Source organism: Oncorhynchus mykiss, chromosome 6 (genome assembly GCF_013265735.2).
Source record: "Oncorhynchus mykiss isolate Arlee chromosome 6, USDA_OmykA_1.1, whole genome shotgun sequence".
Taxonomy (NCBI): Eukaryota; Metazoa; Chordata; class Actinopteri; order Salmoniformes; family Salmonidae; genus Oncorhynchus; species Oncorhynchus mykiss.
This window is the reverse complement of record NC_048570.1, coordinates 63,729,940-63,757,716: the sequence shown is the minus strand read 5'-3', so window position 1 is coordinate 63,757,716 and position 27,777 is coordinate 63,729,940. Positions and strand designations below refer to the sequence as shown.

The 27,777-nt window shown below is 42.2% G+C and overlaps 1 protein-coding gene across 1 annotated transcript; it reads right to left on the bottom strand.

The window, feature by feature from the left end:
• Positions 1 to 478: 478 nt before the first annotated feature.
• Positions 479 to 27,283, bottom strand: strc1 (stereocilin 1). Its single transcript, XM_036980685.1, has 28 exons — positions 26,841 to 27,283; positions 25,924 to 26,676; positions 25,757 to 25,781; positions 23,505 to 25,608; positions 22,939 to 23,004; positions 19,842 to 19,952; positions 19,508 to 19,662; positions 18,792 to 18,978; positions 15,626 to 15,741; positions 15,274 to 15,403; positions 14,903 to 15,085; positions 14,341 to 14,379; positions 13,601 to 13,771; positions 12,824 to 12,964; positions 11,916 to 11,977; positions 11,673 to 11,808; positions 11,445 to 11,533; positions 11,114 to 11,249; positions 10,775 to 10,971; positions 10,563 to 10,653; positions 10,094 to 10,274; positions 9,764 to 9,939; positions 9,437 to 9,592; positions 7,347 to 7,489; positions 4,299 to 4,447; positions 4,119 to 4,216; positions 3,870 to 4,020; positions 479 to 860 (listed from the first exon to the last, which is right to left on the bottom strand). The coding sequence occupies exons 1-28, from the start codon at positions 26,881 to 26,883 to the stop codon at positions 775 to 777; spliced, it is 6,075 nt and encodes a 2,024-aa protein (XP_036836580.1). The 5' UTR covers positions 26,884 to 27,283; the 3' UTR covers positions 479 to 774.
• Between the last annotated feature and the right edge of the window lie 494 nt (positions 27,284 to 27,777).

Sequence of the window (27,777 nt, the reverse complement as noted above, 5' to 3'; positions counted from 1 at the left end):
AAACATCACTGCACTTTGAGATAGAACCACATGATTACTCTTCTCTTTCAATTTAAAACAATGACATTTAAGCAATAAAATAAGATTTTATTCAACCTTAAACCTAACAAAATAATTGTCAGCCTAAACTGACGACTACAACTCAGCAATGCGCAATAAAATGCTGAAATGTTGTTTTCTTCACTCAGAGAATAGGCCAATAGCAAATTGATGGCTCTTCAGAAGGTGAGGTCCGTACAGGTGAATCAAAGCTTGGACGAGAGACTGAAAAACAGCTTCTATCTCAAGGCCATCTGACTGTTAATTAGCTATCACTAGCCGGTTACTCAACCCTGCACCTTAGAGGCTGCTGCCCTATATACATAGAATCACTGGTCACTTCATAATGTTTACATACTGTTTTACTCATCTCATATGTATATACTGTATTCTATTCTAATATATTTTAGTCAATGCCACTCTGACATTGCTCATCCTAATATTTATATATTTCTTAATTCCATTATTTTTACTTTTAGATGTGTTTGTATTGTTGTGAATGCAAGCATTTCACTACACCCGTAATACAATCTGTTAAATATGTGTGTGACCAATTTGATATTATTTGCTGATAGAAATAAATATCCACCCATTATCAAATCATACATTACAATAGCCTGCAGGGCTACTCCAATATATTACACTTATTGTTTAACATGGAAGTTGTGTGGGAGAGAGTCCTCATGAGAGTCCTCATGGCCCATTGAGGGGTTTATCCATCAGAAGGGGAGGCCATTACAGAGCAGAAACTAACAGCACCATCAGCAGTCCCAGAAGGTGACAGAGAGGACTAGGGCACAGTGCCAGCCCTGGTGACCTGCCTGCATGGGGACAGACAAACACAAAAGCAACACTAACTGTAAGGAGACAAACTCAACATTACAAGCATCCTACATCCAACACTCCCTCAAACCTTTGCTTGAGCTGTCCTTCTTCAACTAGATCCTGATTCCTCTTCATATTCAGACTCAAAGTTACAAAATATACACGCTGAAAGTATATACTGACATCATACGCATCTCATTTCAATACACTCTGCTAAGATCAAGACAATGTCAGCTTCAGTGAAACATGTAAGGAGGACTACGAAAACCCATCAGATATCACGCCCTCATTATTGGGAAAAAGCCCATAGTTGAAAATTGAGATTTTGGTTGTTTTGGTTACTTTAAACCCTTTACTTTATTCTAATGTAAAGCATATTGTATGATTAAAATTAAAATTAAAATGAAATAGTTCATTTCCATTTTCATTTGTGTATAGTAGCTGTAGGCTATGCCGGCGCAAATGTTCATAAAAGTAGTTCACACATTCTTCCGATGTTGATTGATCAGTCCTATTAGCTGCCAAAATTACATGAAAAGGGGTCAAAATATACAAACACTATTGCAGTAACTTCAGCAGTTCAGAATTATTATTATTAATTATATTATTATTTAAGTAACAAAGCAATTGAGATCCTATTCTAAAACTTGGTGGAAGCAAGAGGCATCTTGCTGTGATTATCTGTCATTTTGAGCTGCATCCAATTTCTGATAGCAGTGGTCACTCACCTTCCCTCCCCTCGAAGATGTAAAATAGGATAGGTGTATGTAGATTAATTATCTACCAACGCAGTTATACCAATCCCCACTGCTTTTCTTTGGGGGGGGGGGGGGGGGGGGGGGGGTGAATGAGTGCACAGGCGAGAAGGGGTGTACATTGGATTGGGCTCCTGCCATTGTAGCATTCTTTCCGTTTTGTAGTTAGTCAATCATCAAATGTAAATATATTTGATCAATCATCGTTGAAGCTGACTTCTCAGATAAATAGCGATATTGCTTGTTGTTTGATTTAGATAGTTGTCATTACTTTGAGCAGACCTGCCAGTATGCTCTGAATTACCGGTAATCAATAATTATTTTATGATCTTCTGTCACTTCATCATGGATGGAGAGATGAGACCATCTTCAATGAGGATGCTAGATGAAAGCAATGTGCAGTATATTAATCGAGTTAGTTAGCTAGTTACAGTGCCTTGCGAAAGTATTCGGCCCCCATGAACTTTGCGACCTTTTGCCACATTTCAGGCTTCAAACATAAAGATATAAAACTGTATTTTTTTGTGAAGAATCAACAACAAGTGGGACACACTCATGAAGTGGAACGACATTTATTGGATATTTCAAACTTTTTTGACAAATCAAAAACTGAAAAATTGGGCGTGCAAAATTATTCAGCCCCCTTAAGTTAATACTTTGTAGCGCCACCTTTTGCTGCGATTACAGCTGTAAGTCGCTTGGGGTATGTCTCTATCAGTTTTGCACATCGAGAGACTGAATTTTTTTCCCATTCCTCCTTGCAAAACAGCTCGAGCTCAGTGAGGTTGGATGGAGAGCATTTGTGAACAGCAGTTTTCAGTTCTTTCCACAGATTCTCGATTGGATTCAGGTCTGGACTTTGACTTGGCCATTCTAACACCTGGATATGTTTATTTTTGAACCATTCCATTGTAGATTTTGCTTTATGTTTTGGATCGTTGTCTTGTTGGAAGACAAATCTCCGTCCCAGTCTCAGGTCTTTTGCAGACTCCATCAGGTTTTCTTCCAGAATGGTCCTGTATTTGGCTCCATCCATCTTCCCATCAATTTTAACCATCTTCCCTGTCCCTGCTGAAGAAAAGCAGGCCCAAACCATGATGCTGCCACCACCATGTTTGACAGTGGGGATGGTGTGTTCAGGGTGATGAGCTGTGTTGCTTTTACGCCAAACATAACGTTTTGCATTGTTGCCAAAAAGTTCAATTTTGGTTTCATCTGACCAGAGCACCTTCTTCCACATGTTTGGTGTGTCTCCCAGGTGGCTTGTGGCAAACTTTAAACAACACTTTTTATGGATATCTTTAAGAAATGGCTTTCTTCTTGCCACTCTTCCATAAAGGCCAGATTTGTGCAATATACGACTGATTGTTGTCCTATGGACAGAGTCTCCCACCTCAGCTGTAGATCTCTGCAGTTCATCCAGAGTGATCATGGGCCTCTTGGCTGCATCTCTGATCAGTCTTCTCCTTGTATGAGCTGAAAGTTTAGAGGGACGGCCAGGTCTTGGTAGATTTGCAGGGGTCTGATACTCTTTCCATTTCAATATTATTGCTTGCACAGTGCTCCTTGGGAGGTTTAAAGCTTGGGAAATCTTTTTGTATCCAAATCCGGCTTTAAACTTCTTCACAACAGTATCTCGGACCTGCCTGGTGTGTTCCTTGTTCTTCATGATGCTCTCTGCGCTTTTAACGGACCTCTGAGACTATCACAGTGCAGGTGCTTTTATACGGAGACTTGATTACACACAGGTGGATTGTATTTATCATCATTAGTCATTTAGGTCAACATTGGATCATTCAGAGATCCTCACTGAACTTCTGGAGAGAGTTTGCTGCACTGAAAGTAAAGGGGCTGAATAATTTTGCACGCCCAATTTTTCAGTTTTTGATTTGTTAAAAAAGTTTGAAATATCCAATAAATGTCGTTCCACTTCATGATTGTGTCCCACTTGTTGTTGATTCTTCACAAAAAAATACAGTTTTATATCTTTATGTTTGAAGCCTGAAATGTGGCAAAAGGTCGCAAAGTTCAAGGGGGCCGAATACTTTCGCAAGGCACTGTAAGTACACAATGTATTAGCTAGACTTTATCAAACTTACCAGGCCTTCACCACCTGCATCTACTTTGTATTTGTTCAAGGTAGCTTTTCATTTCACAATATGAAGGGTTTCCCGAGGCCGCCACACAAATGAAAATCATCTAGGGAAATGGTGTACACTTGAAACATTTCAGCAGGTGAAAGTGAATTACCACGGAAGTCAACAGGTTTGTCATCCCAGACGGTCAGCACCATAGACATAGCTGTCAGCTGCACAGGGGACAAAAGCAAGCGCTGGGCTTCAGTCACCGCTTTGGCCTGTTCATAGGAAAACATGCTGATCTGGGCTGGGTCAAACACGACCTGAGGAAACACGGACAATTCACATGAACACAACATAGAAAAACAACTATTTGATAGGGGGCAATGGAATCATAGGCATTTTGAATCCTCACACTTACAGCAAACTTGTCTGCCCGGATGAGGGACACAGCCAGAGGTGTAAATCCTTCAATCTGCTCCTTCACCAAAGAAGACATGGCCATATCTGGGAGGCCAGCTGCAGATTGTAAGAGGTTGAAACTAATTTCAGGCAGTAGTCATATTTGTCGTAGCAAAACAACAAAAGGCATGTAATGTACCTGCTAGTGCTCCAACCTCAATGAAGACCTCAGGGCCCCAGGAGCTTATGGGTCCAAAAGCCAGGCTATGGCTCAGCAGTCCCGTTAAAGCCTGTTGTTGCTCTTCTGAACAGGACAGCCGCAGACGGCCCAGCCACAGAACTGCCTTACTGCAGCCAGGAGGGGGGAGAGGTGAGTTACAGACAATTATGTATATATGTAACAGGGTTGGTTATGTTTCTACTTGCCTCGAAAGAAATGTGTATTTAATGTTCAAGTATTGTTATTGATTGGTTTAATTCCGATGACAATAAGGCGTGTTGTTATTGGCCCCGCTTGCAGATAGGGGGAGATCGCGAACGTCAGGTCTCCCCAGTATGAAAATGTGATGCAAGGGGTAGTTCGAGTTCTGAAGACTGTATTCTATGTTTATATTTTACAATGTGTACCAGTTTGCTGTACATTGCTGATTTATACATGTGTGGGTATATGGTACCTGTTAGGGATTGAGGGGCTTTCTGGGATGTGCTTTGGTATATGATTGGTGTATATAAGTGTTTTAGCTAGCATGCACCGATGTAATGGACACTGCTAACACAGTTGTTATCTTGCTACAGATTTTACCATCGACAGCCATCAACATCATTAAGTCCTGCACAACTAACATGCTGTTTCCTATTTAACAACAGATAATAAATAACGCTCAACTGGGACCACTGGCTGGGGTGATTTCTTTGAACAAAACACAACGCAAGGAGAGTACGATTAACATGTGTTACATATACACTAGATGACTGACAGAGGGCAGTGTTTTGAAGCCACCGCATCCCCATTGGTACTCCCATCATAGTAAAACATGTTTTGGAAGTTATAGAAATGAATTTAATGTCTACGTTTATTTTTGCCATGTTTAATTCTATTACAGACACCTTAATGCATACTTTTAAATTATATTATGTGAGCTTAACATAAAAAAAATATTTTTTTTTTCCTTTAAATTATACATTTTAGAAAGTACTAGTGTTACTGTCCCCACATCAACAAAAAAAATGTAATTTTGTCCATGAAACATTTCATTAAAATAATTTAGAATTCCATTAATTCCTAAGGAGACTGGAGTGCCAATATGGCCGATCTGTGGCTTCAAAGCCTCTCATTGGCCAATACATATCATCAGCAATAAATAGCTATATTCAATACAATTCAGTTTATTTAAAACCTACTATATGTTTAACCTTTTATCATGGTTGGTGTCTTGACTGATTTATCCAAAATAGTGTGACATAAAACATTACTTTTCTGTCCTTGCATTTATGGCAGTATAAGTTGTTGTTATATCTTATATGAAGCAATAATCAGTTAAATTAGACATTGAACTTGAACCTTGTAAGAATCCTGGATCTAGCTCTTGGCTAGTTTTTTGTATAGAGATCTCAGAAATGCAGTGTAACATTTAGTATCTCCTTATGTTGCAGGTGAAAACAGTTTCCATGGGCACACAAATCCAAAATAATGTATGCATTGCAAAATCGAAATGCTTCTAACCCGAAAGAGTCACCTTACCTAGATACTTAAAACCTACATTTGATACGGTCATTCATGTGGGTTCTTCAGTAATTATGCACAATACTTGTTGGATGCACATTTGGTGACCAGCTGACTAGTCACGCCATGATATTTTCACACATCATCAGATCCAGGAAGGAATTTTCAGGATGACAGTCAAGTGATGAACAGCTATAGCAATAGCGCATGCGATGCAACTGACCAAGTGCTGGGAAAAAAAGGTGATTGTGAGAAATGTCCAGAATATTTGTGTCTCATTCGTTACACCAGTGAAGACAGTTGTGCCTGGATCCACGATCTGTGGCAAATTGATATTGATCATCTGTTTGTCGTCTGTTAGATTTAACAGAGAAAGCATCAAGGTAGAGTTTGTGTTTTCATATGTTTTTGTGCCTCGGATTGGAAGCCAAGTCTACTGTGCGCAATTGTGTAGGATAGACTATTGCACAACACCCAACGCTATTCCTATGAATGATTCTGGATATAATGACAACAAATTACACAGTCTAGTGGGCTTATTCACAATGATCTTGTAATGAAATAACATAACAAATACATGTTACCATGTTAGACCTGCAATTGTAAACAATACAAAGGGCTTGAAGTAGCCGACTTGAACATGGAGCTCAGGAATTCAAGTGCTGGAATAGGCTTCATAGCCTCAGGAAGTGAGGGTGCTGAGGGTGCTGCAGCACCCCCTGAAAAATAAGAATTGAAAAGAAATATTCATAAAATATTCTCACAAAAGTAGTGCACTGAGTGAGCCTTTACTAATCCTGTATCAGCAGACCGATATGTCAGTCTGTAGCAATGACTTCCCATAGTATGACTTCCCATACAAATCCTTCCATTGAAAAAGGAACTTTGGTTTTTGGTCAGGTTCTCATCATAAAAACAGCAATGGTGAGATTAATGATACCGCTATTCATGGATGTATTGTGTGCCTGCACCAGCCACATAGGCTGCATTATTCGTAAAGTGGTAATGGCTTCGTTTTTTGACACTTCTTGCATGCTTTTTGGGGGAGGTTCTATATTGTACATTAACATTGAGGTCCTTGAAAATTACAATTAAGTGCTTGAAAAAGTCCCTGAATGTCCTTGAATTTGACTTGCCAATGTCTGTATGAACGCTGCATAAAGGGCCTGTTGTTCTATAGGTGGAGTTATGGGACAATTTGCATAAATGTACTTTTATTCCTTTAAGTACACATGTGGAACTGCATGAAAATCCTTTTCATTTTTTGTTTCAAACCATTTTGAAATGCTGATCCAATGTCACACATCCTTATAGAATGCCCCATATACAGTACATCATTGGTTAAAGCATGTAGAATGACAGGAGGGAGAAACCGGTTGGATAAAGGCTAAGAAGACACACATTATGGGAGGTTTCACATGAAAAATGCAAACTCTTTTTAATGGTAAAAAAAACACAGCACCTATAACACTCCCTCTCTCAAGTGAGTCCCTCTCACTGAATTGAGTAGGTCTCTAATCTCACCTGAACTCCACTGCATTCAGGGAGCGCATGTCTGAGTCCTTGATCCCACACAGTATGTGTCCCATAGCCACCAGGGTGCTGGAGGCCAGCTGACTAGGACCCATCTGGGTGGAGTTGAGCACAGAGGAGGACAGCACAGCCAGCTGGGACAGGAGAGACAAGGATAGCAAAAGGCACCAAACAAACAAACAAGGGCACACCAAAGCAGGTAGGACATTCAGATAACACTTTACTTGACACCCATTGTCATAAAGCGTTATGACACGGTCATAACAATGCAATAATACAGTGTGTCATAACAGCTGTCATAACCTGTTATAATATAGTCATAACAGTGTCATGACATATTTAGACCTGTTGTGACATACATTGCGTTATTTTACGGCTGGTTATAACACCTACATAAGAGTGTAAAAACACCAAAAACCTATCACAGTAGTTATTTTACGGCTGGTTATGACACCTACATAAGAGTGTCAAAATGCACAAAACCTACCGCACAAGGCAACACATTCCATTACCCTGATGAAGACAGCTTGGCTGTCGAAACGTTGGTAATTACATTTTTGCATCTGAGCTCCTGGAGTGTGCGGCTCTAGGAGCTCCATAGCCTACATGTCAACAGTATGTTAATGTTATATTACATTTTAAAAAAATAGAAATTTACCATATTAAATTATCGTTCTAATTACGCACACATTGATGTCAGACATGCACCTACCCCAATGCTCTGTTGCAGATGACTGGGATGAACGCAGGAGCAGATTTCAGAAGGAGGACAAGACACCCTCTTTTTTTACTGATGACTGATATAAAAGGCATGTACGTGATAGGCCTATTTGCCTTATATGATTATGATGGTCATAATGCTCCATGACAGTGTCCTAAAGTACATTTTCTTATTTCAAGTAAAGTGACACAGGATGATCATAATGCTCCATGACAGTGTCCTAAAGTACATTTTCTTATTTCAAGTAAAGTGACACAGGATGGTCATAATGCTCCATGACAGTGTCATAAAGTAAATTTTCTTATTTCAAGTAAAGTGACACAGGATGGTCATAATGCTCCATGACAGTGTCATAAAGTACATTTTCTTATTTCAAGTAAAGTGACACAGGATGGTCATAATGCTCCATGACAGTGTCATAAAGTGTATTTTCTTATTTCAAGTAAAGTGACACAGGATGGTCATAATGCTCCATGACAGTGTCATAAAGTACATTTTCTTATTTCAAGTAAAGTGACACAGGATGGTCATAATGCTCCATGACAGTGTCATAAAGTACATTTTCTTATTTCAAGTAAAGTGACACAGGATGGTCATAATGCTCCATGACAGTGTCATAAAGTGTATTTTCTTATTTCAAGTAAAGTGACACAGGATGGTCATAATGCTCCATGACAGTGTCATAAAGTGTATTTTCTTATTTCAAGTAAAGTGACACAGGATGGTCATAATGCTCCATGACAGTGTCATAAAGTGTATTTTCTTATTTCAAGTAAAGTGACACAGGATGGTCATAATGCTCCATGACAGTGTCATAAAGTGTATTTTCTTATTTCAAGTAAAGTGACACAGGATGGTCATAATGCTCCATGACAGTGTCATAAAGTGTATTTTCTTATTTCAAGTAAAGTGACACAGGATGGTCATAATGCTCCATGATAGTGTCATAAAGTACATTTTCTACAAGTTATTTAAAATACAACAAAGGATTTAAGAAAAACTTTCAACCTGAAATAAAACTTTTTGGCAGGGAAATAACTCATTTGAATAAATATGGGGTTTGACACTCTTATAAAAGATGTCATAACCAGCCATAAAACAATGCAATATATGTCACAACAGGTGTAAATATAAGGGTCGTGACATTGTTTTGTCAAGTTATGTCAGTCGTTATGACATATTATGACATGATTATGACCGGTCAGGATTCACAGACCTGTCACCTATTTTTGTTCTTAACATGTTATGACACCAGGTGTCAAGTAAAGTGTTACCAACATTCAAAAACATCAGGACTATACAAACTACACACACAGACAAAAAAACATTGAACCAGATTGTCAGACTGATTGTTAGCTACCTGTCTGCTGTTCCAGGTGCTTACTGCCCCCAGTGCAGAGATGGTGCTCAGCTCAGACAGCCGGATCACACTCAGCTCTGCCACTGAAAGCTGGGAGGCTATACGACCCAGCTGTGTAATCACAGACGAGGAGAAGGACCGAGCCGCTCCATAGATCTACAGACAACACAGAGAAAAAGAACAAAGACACAGCCTCTGTTAGTTAATGCAACCAGAGCAGCTACAGAAGACGGATAAATCAGACACCGGACCCATTTTGCATATGGTACAAGGTGATTTCTACATAGGAACTACAGTGATGTTTCTTGTTATGGGTAAAATATGTACCTCTTTAGTTTTCTGGAGGAGTAGTTTCTGTTGGTATGATGAAAAGAAGGGGTCCTGGCCAAAGAGCTCTAGACTACAGCTGAAGGCGGCAGACGACATGCCTGTCAAGCTGTCTGTGCTCCAGGCTGAAGGCTGTGTTGCATGCAGCTTTTCACATGTGGGCATCAATGCAGGAGCTGGGCAGAGACAAATGGACAAAACAGATGGTAATACTGTATACAGAGGGAAATGTATGTAAACATTTCACAAAAGAGTCTTATGTTCATCTGTTTTGGCAGTAAGGTTGGGGAGTAAGACAGAAGTCTCAATGTGAGACAGAGTGGCACTCACGTGTGACCTGCCCCACTTTGAGAAAACCCAGGAAGTTCTGAAGAACAAACTGTTGCCTCTCAAACAGCTTTGTCTGTTCAACCTGGTCCCGGCCCTGAATGCAGAGGGCCCCAACAGCACCCGACTCCCACCGGCGCTGACTCAGAAACAGCCTCTCTATACGCCCCTGGGTCATCAGGGCCTGAGGACATACACACACAGCCTGACTAGGGGCCAACAGGCCAGGGCAGCATAGCACCTGACACCTCTAGGAGTCCTGTCAGTGGACACCTGCAGGATTCTTTTACAAATCCATCCTTTCCTGATTCCTGGTGTCGTGTAGCAAATGTAACACCTCTCAATAACTTTAAGGACACCCAAATAAATGAATCATGACAATGGTCAAATCAATTGCAAAGGAACTAACCTTGAATAAATAATGGAAATGGATGTGTTAAAGACTGAGGGAAAAGTAGAGCAGGAAACGTACCTGGGGAATCTGCTGCAGCGTCTCTTTGGGAAGGAAGAATAAGAATCTGTCCACTTGATTGAGTGTCTCAGGGGTCCAGTTCTGAACGGGGCTAAGAGCACACAGAAAGGCTCATTTTTCATGTGATGTGAGGAGACAGAGGAGTTATAACGAAAGGTTAAATGGGGTGTGTGCTGTAATGTGGGTGGTTGTTTAAGAGGGTGCTACAGTACCCGAAGGTGCCAGGCTCCTGTAGGATCTGTGCGACGATGTCCCTCTTGCTGCTGTTATAGCAGAACTCTCGGAGGAACTCCAGGCTCTCCACAAAGAAGCTCCGCACCAGCTGCACAAACACCTCATCCACTACATAGGTCGCCATGATGCCCAGTGAACGGAACTCATCCTCAGTGAACTCCCCCGTGTACATGCCCTGGGGGAGAACATTTTCAACTTATATCTGTAAATAATACCTGTAAATCATTTTCAACATAAAGATTTAAAATCGAAGACACCAAAGTTAAACCCCAGGCTGAATGTGTTAGCAGTAATGGGGTACAGGAGAGGGTACTGACAAGTCTCTGCACCATCTTGTCCACCAGAACATCCTGTTTTGTACTGGGTAGGAGCAGGAAGTGATGGGAGTCCTTCACAATCATCTTCCTGAGAGTGTCCATCATGTCGGCAGGGAACTTCTTAATAGTGCTCACCCTACAAATGCATACACACACAAGCATGCAAACACACACACAGTGACACACACACACACACACAGTGACACACACACACACACACAGGGACACACACACACACACACACACACACACACACACAAAGTTGACAGTGATGCATTGTTGATGTTCAAACCATCTGTAGTGAGGATTAATGGCAGTAAGACCGACTCACGGCAGGGCTAGTGTGATCTGAGCGCCAAACTCTCCCAGCAGCTCAGAGAAGAAGTCAAAGTAGTACAGCTCCTCGATGATGCACTTTTTCTGTAAGTCAAGACAAAAGCATGAGGGTCGTCAATTACGCTTACATAACAGCTATCTTTATACCTGACATCTGGCATGGTTCCACTGTTAACTCAATTAACTAGCTCAGAGGAATATGGTTAAGTATTTGCTCATCTACCAGTGAGGAATGGAGAGGAACAGACTGCTTATTCATGAATGCAAGGACACTCTGCACTGAGGAAAATGTTGGCTTGTCCCGGAAGAGCTGTCGCAGGGCTGTGCAGCTTACACCTCGAGCAATGCTTCCAAGGGCACTGCATAACCAGAAAGACAAAATAGATTACAAATATGAATGGGAGCACATTCACAAGAGGTTAGTAATAAATCAACTGCAGCTATGTTGACATAGATATGCACTCACAGAAACGTCTCAGCGGAAAGATTGGGCATGGTCTTCACTGCTTCTTTAAAAAGAGTTTTAGCCTGGGAAAAGAAACCAGAAGCAATCATTCGTATTGATCACAAACCATCTCCCAACACACGTAGTGACAGCCAGAGAGAGAATACCCCGCAGTGCTATAGAGGTGATTGGCAGTTTTGGAATACAGTTTTGAGGTGTGTAATAAATTCAGTAGGACAGTGTTGTTGTGCTTTGCTACTTCACACAGTGCGCATGAACATGCAGGATCTGGGAGCTGTGATTTAATGGTGCTGGCAGGCTGCCCTCAGGCCCATTAGTAGCAACAGACAGGGGATTATAGGGCAGCTTTCATGGCCAGTGTGGTGAAACAGACCAGACCAGCGTTAGGCTAGCAGGAGGGAGAGGGCCATCAGCCCATCTGAGACACCACCTCATTGTGATAGCTGGGACCTGGTGTGTGTGTGTGTGTGTGTGTGTGTGTGTGTGTGTGTGTGTGTGTGTGTGTGTGTGTGTGTGTGTGTGTGTGTGTGTGTGTGTGTGTGTGTGTGTTGACAGTCACAGATACGCTGTGTGTGTTCAGAACATAGAATAGCCTATTTAAACAGTCAGGGCAGGGGTTATACAACAGGCCGACCTCTCCACTGACGGTTAATTATTTAACATCTAATCAAGACCGTGTCATACACACCTCTGCTTGACAGAGGAGAGACCCACATTGCGTAACATGCTGACATCTTTAGACACACACTCGGAAATCCTTTTCAAATCTCTAAATAAAATCACTAAGCATTTAGGGATAGGTAGATGCTCCTATACTGATATGCATGAATGGTATCCCCTTGAAAATGACTTGCAGGTCACAGGTATTGCTGGAGCAGAGAGGACATGAGTCAGCTCATAGACGTTACCTGCTGAGTGTTCCAGGCTTGTCTTCCTGCCAAGGTCCTGTTGGTCAACAGCAGACTAGCCCTGGTCAGCACACTGAGTAGAGGGGTGCTGGGGAGCAGGGGCTCCACCTTATCCAACCAGCCAGTCACCTCTGGTGAGTCCTGGTCAACACAACACAGACATAGTGTGTAGTGACTAAACAACACCAATTCAAAAGATAAACACGCAGATATGAAGTGGATTTCAATGGTGACTAAATGGGCTTTGAGTGGTACACACAATATGTGGGTGGAATGTAAATACATGTTCACAAACCATAAAAAAATAACTCAGGCAAACAAAAGAGGAGTAATTACAAATGTGTCAGAGTGACCTAATTCATGCATAGTTGGCACCTCCTCTCTAAGAAACAGCCCAATACTGAGCCTGCCCAGTGTGTCAGTCTATCCCTGGTTCTGGTCCTTATGGAGCATACAGCTCCAGCTGGCACAGGGCCACATCACCCCATTTGACTGCCAGGCAGGCAAGGAGCCTGGGTACACCTGGGCATGCCAGCTGTGGTCCCCCTCCACACTCCACCTTGCTCTCCTTCACTCTGTTCCCTCTCCAATGGTTATGGTCATGCATGCGTACTCACAGAGCCTTGTAAACATACCGCCCACTGAGCCAAGAGTAGCAGCGTATGGCCGAAGCTATGTTACTGTGTACCTTGTCGTTTGTCTTCATTTAATATGAGTGAGCATGTCGCTGTTTGTGAGGATGGGTGTCAGTGTTGGTGAGTCCCTCTAAGGCCGTACCCAGAGTTTGGTGGTGATGGTGTTGGCCTGTGGGGGGTTGAGGCCGGGCGTATGCAGGGCGATGTCAGGCAGAGAGGACAGCAGGATGTCAGAGGGCAAGTTCCACAGAGTCTCAACCTTCACCCCACTCACCAGAGAGCCCAGCTTCTGCAGCTGCCCCGGCTGAGACAGCTAGAAGGGACACAAGGAGGGAGAGAGGGAGAGGGAGTGAGCAGGAGAGAGAGCGAGAGAGAGAGGGGAAGGTTGGGGATATGAAAGAGTGGGGGGGCAGGGGATGGAGGAGGAAGATATGGAGAATGAAAGAGGGATAGTCTATTTCTAACTCATCATTCAAACACTTTTAATAATGCAAAAATCATCTGTTAAATGAAACTAGATACAAAAGATACCTTTGACAAATTGGTCTTGTTCTTTGTAACACTATACAGCCATTAGATACTAAGATAATACAGGTAGAGAGTGTCATCTGGTGTATAATGAAGTAGGAAACATACATCTTGACAGGGTTGTGTGGTTTGCCATGGTGATAGTATTTGTCCTTGAGTCACCCCTGGCCAGGCTGCACTAGGCTTTGGGCCAGCTGGCTCAGAATGGACCATTACTATGCACAGAAGCATTACACTGAAACAGAGACACTCTCAAACATCTAGCATACCATATCTGAGACAATACGCAGCCCTGTTTACAATCCCTTTCTGAAACAGAAAGCCATGTCCTTCAAAAACTGAAATAATACTTACACTGTTGTTTAGAGACACTTTGTCCACAATTACACTGGCCTAGAATGACATCACAAAAAGAAGATGGAACAAATCATTATGACTGGTCTAAAACTCTGTTTTATTAACATCTGTATTATGAAAATGGAAACTACTTGGGAAAATGAAGAAAAGCCCACTGGGCTCAAGACAAAAACAAATGCTTTATTTCCTGCTTTTGTTTCCCCACCCTACCATTCCATTGACTAAGACCCCTTATGGCACATGCCAGGCAGCAGCCGTGAGGCACACATTGAAAATGTGGGGTTGGTTGTGCTTCTGTAATCAAAGGGTCAAGGCACCTCCATAACCCCCCTCACCTCACCTGGGGTCAGACTTCTGCAAACTGGCTGCTTGTCAGCTGTCACAAAGCAACCTAATAACCAACCCCCATTCTAACCCCATAATCATCCCCACCCTCTGTTACTGGAGCCAGGCAGCACTGAGAAAACCCAATCAGGTATGAAAACCAAACAGAAGGTGCTCCATTAGAGCTCTCTCTCTGATGAGAGGATGCTTGTGATGGCCGATGGTGATCTTCTACCTGTGCAGGAGTGAAGGGCACAGAGGCCAGGGCTGTCAGCACAGGGCTGAGCTGGGATTGGCTGAGCTTCTGCAGGAAGTCCACACCCAGCCAGGGCAAGAAGGGAGCCAGCTGAGACACTCGGCCGGCGGAGAGAGAGCCAGGAGACTGAAGCTCACTCCCGTTCAGGAACAAGCTGGAGATCTGAAGAGGGATGGTCACAAGCATAACACACAACACACACACACACATATTTACACAGGAATCAAGACAAAGTGCAAACAAGAAATTAAACCCATAGATTAGTCTACTTCACTCATACCCATATGAGTTTCACCTTAAACTTTGCAGTGAAAAAATAAAGTAGTTCTGTCTGTGATAGGTCTACTTACCATGTCACTGGGGCCCCTGAGGCCCTGGGCAACACATGTCCTAATGTTGTCCTGAATCACAGAGAAGGCCTCCGAGTTTCTGTACACCAGCAGGTCCTTTGGGTCTGACAGACACGTCAGGTTGCCAAGCCTAGGGATACAAAGATGATAATTACTCAAGCATATCCAAATATACTTTTGGATCCCAAACAGTTGGTTACTTCAGTGTCTACTAGAATGTTGCATTTCATTGGACTACGGAAAGTCATTTCTTGAAAACGCATACACTCAAAATCAGATTAATGTTTGAAACCAAATGTTTCTGTAAGACAAGATACATGACCCACCATCGATCAAATATTGTCACACTGACCTCCTGAATTGTTCCACTGTTAGATTTCTGAAGGTCCTTATGAGGCTGTCAGCCACAAACTGCTGTTGTAGTTGGCTTAGGGTGTTCATCAGCAACACATCCATTCCAACCAACAGCTAGGAGAGAAGAAACACCACCCAACTCTGGTTTAAACAGTGCACAATGATTAAAATATCCTGTATACCATTTTAAATAAAGACAATGAAAACCTATTGGCCTAAACATATACTGTTTTGTACAGTATACACATACAATTTTGCACAGTACAACCTCATCCCCTTCCACATACAGTCAGGTCCAAAATTATTGGCAGCCTTGATGAGCAACAAATACTTGAAAAAATAAATAATATTTAAAACAAAGACCTTTATTGTATTAAAAAAAAGTTTGTGTGTATATATACAGAAATACAGTGTAGACATTGTTAATGTTGTAAATGACTTGTAGCTGGAAACGACATATTTCTAATGGAATATCTACATAGGCGTACAGAGGCCCTTTATCAGCAACCATCACTCCTGTGTTCCAGTGGCACGTTGTGTCAACTAATCCAAGTTTATCATTTTAAAAAGGATAGATCATTAGAAAACCCTTTTGCAATTATGTTAGCACAGCTGAAAACTGTTGTTCTGATTAAAGAAGCAATACAACTGGCCTTCTTTAGACTAGTTGAGTATCTCGAGCATCAGCATTTGTGGGTTTGATTACAGGCTCAAAATGGCCAGAAACAAATAACTTTCTTCTGAAACTCGTCAGTCTATTCTTGTTTTGAGAAATGAAGGCTATTCCATGTGAGAAACTGACAAGAAACTGAAGATCTCGTACAACGCTGTGTACTACTCCCATCACAGAACAGCACAAACTGGCACTAACCATAATAGAAAGAGGAGTGGGAGGCCCCGGTGCACAACTGAACAAGAGGACAAGTACATTAGAGTGTCTAGTTTGAGAAACAGAAGCCTCACAAGTCCTCAACTGGCAGCTTCATTAAATAGTACCCGCAAAACACCAGTCTCAACGTCAACAAGTGAAGAGGCGACTCCGGGATGCTGGCCTTCTAGGCAGAGTTGCAAAGAAAAAGCCACATCTCTGACTGGCCAATAAAAAGAAAAGATTAAGGAGGGCAAAAGAACACAGACACTGGACAGAGGAAGATTGGAAAAAAGGGTTAAGGACAGACGATTCTAAGTTTGAGGTGTTCGGATCACTAAGAAGAACATTAGTGAAACAAAGAAAAAATGAAAAGATACTGGAGGAGTGCTCGCCATCTGTCAAGCATGACGGTGGAGGAAATGTGATGGTCTGGGGGTGCATGGGTGGTAGTAAAGTGGGAGATTTCTACAGGGTAAAAGGGATCTTGAAGAAGGAAGGCTATCACTCCATTTTGCAACGCCATGCCATACCCTGTGGACGGCGCTTATTTGGAGCCAATTTCCTCCTACAACAGGACAATGACCCAAAGCACAGCTCCAAACTATGCAATAACTATTTAGGGAAGAAGCAGTCAGCTGGTATTCTGCCTATAATGGAGTGGCCAGCACAGTCACCGGATCTCAACCCTATTGAGCTGTTGTGGGAGCAGCTTGACCATATGGTACGTAAAAACTTCCCATCAAGCCAATCCAACTTGTGGGAGGTGCTTCAAGAAGGGGTGAAATCTCTTCAGATTACCTCAACAAATTGACAACTGGAATGCCAAAGGTCTGCAAGGCTGTAATTGCTGCAAATGGAGGATTCTTTGACGAAAACAAAGTTTGAAGGACACAATTATTATTTCAATTAAAAATCATTATTTATAACTTGTCAACATCTTGACTATTTCCTATTAATTTTGCAACTCTTTTCATGTATGTTTTCATGGAAAACAAGGACATTTCTAAGTGACCCCAAACTCTTTTGAACGTTAGTGTATATATATATTATTTTATACTAGTACAATTGCTCAGAGAAATAGATTGTTAATAATAGTACAATATTTTTGTTCTCAAAAAGGGGGATAAAATGTCACCCTATTTTCAACCAGCAACTATCAGGAACTAACACTGATCACGTTTTTCACACTTTTACAGTGTAAGTTTCATCAGCTGTTATACAATAAGGCAAAAAAACACGAGTTTTTAACTGCACTGGGCCTTTAAGTTCAACGACTTAATAAGCTTAACAGAGTACCAGGACCAGTGTCGTACCGCAGTTTTGTGGGGCACTCAGCAAGGTCTGAGCAAGGTCGAAGGATTAGTTATGAGGGAAAACAACTAACTTCCTCCAAGTCAACACATTTTACCATGGGGCAAATTAGTTGTTTTTGTTGTTGCAGTTTTATAGCTAATATCATGCTATTTTGCATTTTTAAAGCTAATTTCCTCCAATTATCGCGGGAGCTGCGGGAGGCCAGTGACCAGGACATCTAAGCCAAAAACCTAGTTGCCTCTGCCAGGAGGTTGAAACTTGGCCACAAGTGGATCTGTGAACAAGACAATAACATCAAAATCACACATCAAAATCCACAAAGAAATGGTTAATTGACCACAAAATCAACATTTTGCAATGGCCATCTCAGTCTCCTGATGAACCCCATTGAAAACCTGAGGTTTGAATTGAAGAGGGCAGTCCATAAGCGCAAACAAAGGATATCAAGGGCCTGGGAAGATTCTGTATGGAGGAATGGTCTAAGATCACCTCCCAATGTGTTCTCCAATCTCATAAAACATTTGAGAAAAAAGGCTCAATGCCATTATCCAAGGTTAGGCATTGAAAGGTTCTGAAAACAGGGGTGCCAATAATTTTGACCTCTATTTTTGAGAAATAAAGTATTAGTTATTAAACAAAATCTCTTTCTTTGAGCAATTGTATTAGTATAGAATAAATACAAATTCTTTATACAATATAGCTCAGTATTTGTATTATTTAACTTTTACAGTCTTTTTTGCCCATCTTTATCAAGGGTGCCAATCCTTTTGGACCTGACATGCAACGATCATATTCACATTTTAAGCAGTGAAAGATCACTCACTATTCTTCACATAGCCATTCTTAATTGATGCATTCCGATGTTTACTTATTGAACATTGGCTACGGCCACAACCACTGACACAATGGAGACCACTGACAACTGCCTGGCTGTGGCTGGGGAGGCTCTGGTTTCACAGAGAGGTGTCGTGTCTGTTACCTGAGCAGGTGAGAGGTGCTGGAAGCTGTGAAAGGGCAGGTAGACTATCAGGTTACCAGTGTCCCTGATGAAGGAGGGGCCGCCGGCTGTCATGTTGAGGGAGCTGAGGGCTCGGCTGTACCACCTCCCAAAGGCCCTGCGTTGCTCCACCGACAGGCTCCTGATGTTGCTGTTGATGGTATTTCTCCTGAAGATAGAGAGAGCATAGAGGAATGTAGAACATACTTGTTAACCCGAACAAAAAGCAGAGAGCAAAACATGACTGGGAAAGCACATCTCTTTCAGAGACTCAAATGACCCAATTTAAATTAAGGCCGAAGTAGTAGTTTAAATAGAAAATGACTCCAATATTGGGAGTCTGTTTTTTACATTTTAAACTGTACCTTTATTTAACTAGGCAAGTCAGTTAAGAACAAATTATTATTTTCAATGACGGCCTAGGAACAGTGGGTTAACTGCCTGTTCAGGGGCAGAACGACAGATTTGTACCTTGTCAGCTCGGGGATTTGAACATGAAACCTTTCGGTTACTAGTCCAACGCTCTAACCACTAGGATACCCTGCCGCCCCGAGTGTCTGAATAGAGGGGGTAATTAACTGCCTAAGACCTTTGATTCTATAGCCATTCAGTACTATACGTACATCTATAATGCAGAGACCAACACACAAGGACATCATGACTCATGATGACTTGTATTAGAAGCCTGCTTAACTTACACAATGAGGTTGGTCTGTAAGGGGGGCAGTGACTGGATGTCTGCAGGGTTGACCAGGGAAAGTAGGGGTACCAGTTCAGGAAAGAGGCTCCCGTCCCTGACCAAGTGGGTCTGGAAAAGCACAGATACCATGGTGCCTAGGTAGTCATCTGTAAACTGGGACAGAGAGCGAGATTAAGTGATTATCTTGTGTGAACATAGAGCGGTTTTGCTACATTTTACTTAATTATTTTATAAAATGTATTCAATCAGGTTGTCCCACTGAGGTCAAGTGATCTTAGTATTTTCCATGGAAGACCTGTCTAGGACAACTGATATGAAGTGTGTTATATTACCTGCAATGTTCCCTGGTTCCTGCTGAAGTACTGCAGTATCTGTCTGACTGTGGTGATGTCCACTGCACCCAGCACTGCCCTCAGACTTGCCAGAGGGATACGGAAATACTCCTGTAACAGAATCACACCACATACTAAAACCAAGCACCCATAAGCCAGACAAGAATATCATAACAAAATCGGTCACCAAATAACAATAAATTATAAATGAACTTAAAATCTCTACATTACAAATACTCATACCTAGCCATCACCATGCCTTGAGACGTCTCCAGACATGTCTTAAGAGTTACACTCCCCTACGTATTTATTTGAACAGTGAGGGTAACATTTTTTTTACGTTGGCTCTATACTCCAGCATTTTAGATATTTTATGAGGCGACAGTATGTCACCTTTTATTTGAGGGTATTTTCATACATATCTGTTTTACTGTTTAGAAATGAAAGCACCCTGTATCTAGTCCCCCCATTTGAAGGTGGCATAAGTACAGTGCCTTGCGAAAGTATTCGGCCCCCTTGAACTTTGCGACCTTTTGCCACATTTCAGGCTTCAAACATAAAGATATAAAACTGTATTTTTTTGTGAAGAATCAACAACAAGTGGGACACAATCATGAAGTGGAACGACATTTATTGGATATTTCAAACTTTTTTAACAAATCAAAAACGGAAAAATTGGGCGTGCAAAATTATTCAGCCCCCTTAAGTTAATACTTTGTAGCGCCATCTTTTGCTGCGATTACAGCTGTAAGTCGCTTGGGGTATGTCTCTATCAGTTTTGCACATCGAGAGACTGAAATTTTTTCCCATTCCTCCTTGCAAAACAGCTCAGTGAGGTTGGATGGAGAGCATTTGTGAACAGCAGTTTTCAGTTCTTTCCACAGATTCTCGATTGGATTCAGGTCTGGACTTTGACTTGGCCATTCTAACACCTGGATATGTTTATTTTTGAACCATTCCATTGTAGATTTTGCTTTATGTTTTGGATCGTTGTCTTGTTGGAAGACAAATCTCCGTCCCAGTCTCAGGTCTTTTGCAGACTCCATCAGGTTTTCTTCCAGAATGGTCCTGTATTTGGCTCCATCCATCTTCCCATCAATTTTAACCATCTTCCCTGTCCCTGCTGAAGAAAAGCAGGCCCAAACCATGATGCTGCCACCACCATGTTTGACAGTGGGGATGGTGTGTTCAGGGTGATGAGCTGTGTTGCTTTTACGCCAAACATAACATTTTGCATTGTTGCCAAAAAGTTCAATTTTGGTTTCATCTGACCAGAGCACCTTCTTCCACATGTTTGGTGTGTCTCCCAGGTGGCTTGTGGCAAACTTTAAACAACACTTTTTATGGATATCTTTAAGAAATGGCTTTCTTCTTGCCACTCTTCCATAAAGGCCAGATTTGTGCAATATACGACTGATTGTTGTCCTATGGACAGAGTCTCCCACCTCAGCTGTAGATCTCTGCAGTTCATCCAGAGTGATCATGGGCCTCTTGGCTGCATCTCTGATCAGTCTTCTCCTTGTATGAGCTGAAAGTTTAGAGGGACGGCCAGGTCTTGGTAGATTTGCAGTGGTCTGATACTCCTTCCATTTCAATATTATCACTTGCACAGTGCTCCTTGGGAGGTTTAAAGCTTGGGAAATCTTTTTGTATCCAAAACCGGCTTTAAACTTCTTCACAACAGTATCTCGGACCTGCCTGGTGTGTTCCTTGTTCTTCATGATGCTCTCTGCGCTTTTAACGGACCTCTGAGACTATCACAGTGCAGGTGCATTTATACGGAGACTTGATTACACACAGGTGGATTGTATTTATCATCATTAGTCATTTAGGTCAACATTGGATCATTCAGAGATCCTCACTGAACTTCTGGAGAGAGTTTGCTGCACTGAAAGTAAAGGGGCTGAATAATTTTGCACGCCCAATTTTTCAGTTTTTGATTTGTTAAAAAAGTTTGAAATATCCAATAAATGTTTTTCCACTTCATGATTGTGTCCCACTTGTTGTTGATTCTTCACAAAAAAAATACAGTTTTATATCTTTATGTTTGAAGCCTGAAATGTGGCAAAAGGTTGCAAAGTTCACTTTCGCAAGGCACTGTATTTGGACAAATTCACTTATGGTCAAAGGGCCTGGGCCTGGGTGTCTACAAAGCTAACTTATGGAATTGTTTTAAGATGGTCACACCAAGGATCATTTAGCTATTTGATTTAGAATTTTAGAACCCCTGTAGGTATCCCAAAAAGTATTGAAAAAACATTTGATGAAACATTGAATTTGGCCTCACTGCTATTAGCCCATAGAAACATATTGAATAACATATTCAGACACGGCAAAACAGAGAGTCAAAATCATTTATCAAAAGAAAGTATGTTTTGAAGTGTTTGTCCTATATCTGAGAGATATAAGAAAGTTCAGGAATTTATTATCATTCCTTTTTAAAACTGGCAGCGGGTTACCTTCAGACGGGTGATGTGAAGCTTGTGGGCGTCGTAGAGCAACACATGTGTTCGTGAGAGTCACCTTTCCATGGTGGGTTCATATTACATTTTGACAAAAGTTTAGTATTTGATGCCATATTTTTTCCACGCTATGACGACATCAAGCTTTTGACTTTACAAACTTGTTGGGTGCATTTGCATTTTGTTTCGGTTGTGTTTCAGATTATGTTGTGCTCAATAGAAATGAATGGTAAATCATTTATTGTGTCAATTTTGGAGTCAGTTTTATTGTCAATAAGAATATAATATGTTTCTGAACACTTCTGCATTAATGTGGATTCTACCATGATGCTACTCATTGCGTGCTAGGAATATGGGACCAAACACTAAACTTTTGTCTTCAAATGAGGGGACTAGATACATCAAGTGCTTTTATTTCTGAGGTATGAAAATACCTCAAATAAAAGAGGACATTCTGTACTGTCGCCTCATATAAAACATTTGATCTCAAATCCAAAATGCTGGAGTATAGAGCTAAATTAAACATTTTAGCTTCACTGTCCAAATAAATACGTAGGGGTGTGTATTTGTTAGTAACTATATCACCAGTCACAAATGTAAAAGGACCAAATAAGTATCAGTCCTACTTCTGTCACCTTGATGAGGAAAAATCCATCACTGTTCCCAAGTCTTCCTGTTTGCATCAAACTGGTCAGTACTTTCTGTTACGGGCAAACAAATCTTCAAGCTTATCGTTTGAATGGTTCAAGAAGAAAAAAAATCAAGATGGACAACAGCAACAACACAGTATCAACAATAATAAACACAAGTGATTAGAGATTAGTGTTGGATTGTCATTCAATCACATCAATGTCAGTTAATCTCATCCAGGGGAAGAGATTTAATGTCCACTATCAATGACATGTGTGAAACTGTGTACACCGTCGGTTGACACAACAATAGCCCTCATGGTAATTGATATAGATGATTAGTTACCTCAACAACAACAAAAAAGTTAGTCATATGACATTTCCACTAGACTAGAATGGGTCCGATCTAAATGTCCTTAGACATGAATCAGTTGAAAAGCCAAAACAGCAGAAAACAGGTTTGTGACATGAGGGAAATGTATAGATGACCACCACTGTTCAATGTAGCAATTTACAATACACACAATGTTGGAATTCTTTATCTGTAGATAAAGTCTGCCCAGCCCACCTACCCCAAAGCACTGCAGCAGGATCCTCTTGTTGTCAAAGTTGGTCTCCTTCTCTAGATAGAGCACCACAGACTTGAGCACATTGAAGCGGATGTTTTCAGTCACACGTAGAGACATCATCTGGCTCTCCTCCAGGGCCACCAACAGCACCACGGCCACACTGGTGGCCTGGTCCACCACAGAGGCCGTGTGTGGGGTCAGGAGCCCCTCCAAGCGATGCTGCAGGGCCTTCACCCCGCAGCGCAAAAGCAGCTGCAGAGCCTGCGTCTGACTGGAGCCTGGCTGACAGGCTGAGCTGAAGTCTGCAGTACAAGTCCAGTTCAGCCTCCTCACAATGTCTCTGACCAGGCAGGGCTGGGAGTCTGTGGAGGTGTTGTTGCTTTTTCCCTGGCTGTTTCCTTTGGTGTAGTTGGTGTAGGTGGTACAGAGCGTGCCCACCCACAGGCTGTAGGGCTCCTTGGTGAGCAGGGAGAGGAGGCCAGTGTTGGTGCAGATGGATGAGACAAAGTTGGCCTGATCGTAGTCCCAGCACAGGGTCAGGAGAGAGGTGTCAGGAAGTGCCACTGTCCAGCTGTGGTACTGGCATTGTTCTACTGGCTTAAACCCCATCAGGCCTCCTCCCTGTCCCCCTCCACCGCCGGGGCCAGTGTGGTTTGCACAATACGCCAACAGCCATGTATTGTCAGGGTTGGCTAGCAGGTTCTGGAGCACCGTGGTGTTGGCGCACACCTTCTGAGTGAAGTTCAGAGAGTCCAGCTCAGCACAGAGAGCCAGATCAGTCATGTCTACAATGATGGGCTTGTTCCAGTCAGAGTATTTGCACACCTGGGGCAGGATGTCCTTGGTCTCCTTGTCGACACAGACAGACATGAGCCACTCGTTCTGGGGCTCCAAAGTGAGCTTCTCTAACAGGGGCATGTTGCAGCACACGTTCTTATTAAAACCCATCTGGTCGTGTCGCCAGCAGAGCTCCACCATTGACGGGTCCACCAGCACCTTGCTCCACTTATCATAGTTGCACCAGTCTGGGATGCTGAACACCACAGGCGGGTTGGTGGGTGGAGAGTTAAGGGAGACAGTGCAGTATTCTCCAACCCATACAGTAGCACTATTACGGAGCAGTTCATTCAGAAAGGTGGCATTGGCGCACACCTCCAGTACAAAACCCTTGTCATCATTCTGGATGCACATGGATATCATCTCTATGGTGATTTCCATCACGTTTCGCCATTCTGAGTACTGGCAGGAAGCCGCCACCAGAGAGTTTATATCTGGCTGTGCCGGGGCCTCTGTACAGTTAAGCTGCAGCCAGTTGTTGTCAACATGTGAAAACACAACCGTGAAGAAGTCCAGGTTCTGACAGAGGAGGATCTTCAGCCTCTCCTTGTCCTGGTCCCAGCAGACGGCCACCATGGTTGGGTCGACTGTCTCCGCCGTCCAGGTCTGATACCTACAGAACTGACTCACCATGTATCCATCAGAGGAGTTAACACAGAAATTCCACAGCCAGCTATTGTTAGGATTGTTGTTCATCAATGCCTGCATTAGCTGGATATTGCTGCACACCGCTAGGATGAATTTTTGTCTGTCATTTTCACTACACAGTGTCACCAGGCCTGCGTCCACGTCACTAGCATTGGTCCAGTTGCCGTAGTTGCACAGCAGCTGGCTGAGGCTGAGCGATCTTGAGACCCGTGGGCCTGGGGGAGGCGCGGCCGGCATGTCCCCACTGCAGTCAGACCTGTCCTCCAGGAGGGGCAACAGTAGAGCCTGGATAACATGACAGGTGTTACTCCACACCTGTTCCACCTCAGTGGGGTTCAGGATGCTCAGAGCGTTGCAGAAAGTGGAAAGTGTTGAGGAGCTCTGTAGGCCCACTGTGATGATGTCAGCGCACAGGGTGTCGTTGAAACGGGCTAGGTTGTCGTGGTCACACCTCAGCAGGGCAGTGGGGTTGTCCTCTACCGCTTTGAGGGTACGGCTGAAGGAGACTGTGGGGAGGCTCTGGCAGTCTGGGTCTGGGTAGCTGCACAGTGTTGATTCTGGAGTCAGGAACATGTCCAAGATGGTGTCACCAAAGGACCAGCTCACATTGTGACGTATACCCCTGAATAAAACAGTCAGTTAGAAAGGATACGGGAGGTCATATTCCTCTGTCAGTGGAAAAAAATATAAGAATGAATCCATCAAAACATTTCCATGATGTTTATCTCAGGGTATCACATGAAAGGTTTCACACATCATTGTCAGCTTACCACATCAGGAGCTGCTTTAGATCCCCTATACAAAAAAGGCAGGGGATTAAATACACATGACATAAAATACTGCAAATGTACAACAAAAACAGTGTCTAAAATCTGTATACATTAAATTCATAACTTAACATGAAGAAAGTGCAAGTAAGAAAACAAAACTGACAAACCTTGCTGACATTGTTCATTTTGGTCCAGAGCGGGAATTGCAATTCCAAATTGCAGTGCTATTTTTACATAATCCATTGGGGTTTGGAGAAATGTCAATATGAATTCTGAACAATGTGTCACTATAGCAGGAAATGCCATGTCTATTAGACCAGTCCAAGCAGACATAACTTTATCAGATAAGGAAAGATGTGACAAAGCAGTCATTATCTCCTGAAAAACACTGAATTGTTCTACTGTGGAATCGTCTACTCTGAGGTAGGATCTTTGAAAAAGTGACGGTTCTGAACTTGTACTGCTTCTTGTGCATGTCTGAGATTTGACAGATGATAGAAGCGACAGTAGCGGTTTGCCAAGCTCAAGTGATACAGTCTTTGTCAATTCTGCCTCCAAGCCACAGTCCGTTCTCCCAGACAAAATGCACACAAACGTTTTAGGGAGGTTTTCTATAAATCCATCTTCTATTAGTGGTCTATACATGGCAAATACCTTGCCCAGAACACCATAATAAGCGCTCAAGTCAATGCCCTCTAACACGGTGCCACCTGTCCTGACATTTGGGTCCTCTAAAATTTCTTCTGCGCTGATGCCGCCCCTGGCATTGGCATCAACGTTGTGATTTTCGTTGGATAAATCGTGTATTCGCTCTATCAATTCTTCTATGTTTCTGTCAAACTTGCTGGCGTCTGCGGGACCTTTTCTTGATACAGCTCGTGACAATGAGCGCACTGGTCTTGCGGCTTCGCAAACCATCCCTATAATAAAATAAAATACACCAACTAGTATCATACATCTAAGCTGAAGAATAAAAACTAACACTAAAAAACAAATACATAGCATGCCTCAAACATATGTAAATTCGCTTAATAATTTGAATCCTATAAAAGTTAGCAGAATGCAAGTAGCCTAACTTACTTACCTAGGATGCATAGAGCAAAAAATATTTGCATTCTTAGCAGCATTCTCAAAGTATAGGGGAAAAGTAGCTTGAGAAGTCCACAAAAATGCTAACTATCCAGTGGATTCAGAAAAAGATTCACTTTTAGGCCTATTATCCAGGCTCACTGCAAATGCAATAGTTATGCCAATCATCCTTAGTTTTTTGACATTCCTGTAACCAAAATCAAACGCCGGTCTTTGTCAAAGCCATTCTGTCGTCTCCCCTGTATCGGTTCTTGCTTCCCTACTTCAGATTCCTTTTACGCTTTGCCAAGTTGTGGTCCACTTACATAGCGTGCTAAGCGAACATCTCTACCTGCCCCTTCGAGTCCATCACCGCTCCCGTGTCCACCTGAAACTCAATCCATGAGCTAAAAGTAGCTCAATTAGAAACAGTGGCAAAAGAATAGGTGCTAACGAAGGGCTGTGAAATGCACAGAATGGATTTAGAAAACAAACTGTTGCCGGTTATGAAATATAAATACAAGCTCATCATTGTTCATTAACTCAGAGATCCTATTAAAATGTGTATTCTAATTCCTAATAAAGGATTACACCCTTTTAGCGCATTGTCTGTAATGCGAGCCTCTTCTCTTGAGGTCAAATGCGCCGGAGACAGTGTGGTTGAACAGAAATATAGAATTGGGGTTATAAAACTGAACATTCAAAAATGACCTGTTCATGGATGATCATGCCAAGAAATACTGTCCTCGCTTAGGATATACAAATATTGAATAAACATCTAAAACATATCAGAACGTATGAAATAGGCCTATATAAACCATATCCAATAATATGTTTAATAAATCCTCTAAAGGATCAGACCCGTTTTTTTACATTTTGGCCTGAAATGTCATACCCAAATCTAACTGCCTGTTGCTCAGGACCTGAAGCAAGGATATGCATATTCTTGATAC

Excerpts from the sequence above, each read along its gene's own strand:
- strc1 (XM_036980685.1), bottom strand. The coding sequence starts at position 26,883 with ATGCTGCTAAGAATGCAAATATTTTTTGCTCTATGCATCCTAG. Across the intron at positions 26,677-26,840 it reads TTTTGCTCTATGCATCCTAG|GGATGGTTTGCGAAGCCGCA; the intron begins GTAAGTAAGTTA and ends ATTTTATTATAG. Across the intron at positions 23,005-23,504 it reads TCCTGCTGCAGTGCTTTGGG|AAAGTACTGACCAGTTTGAT; the intron begins GTAGGTGGGCTG and ends TGCCCGTAACAG.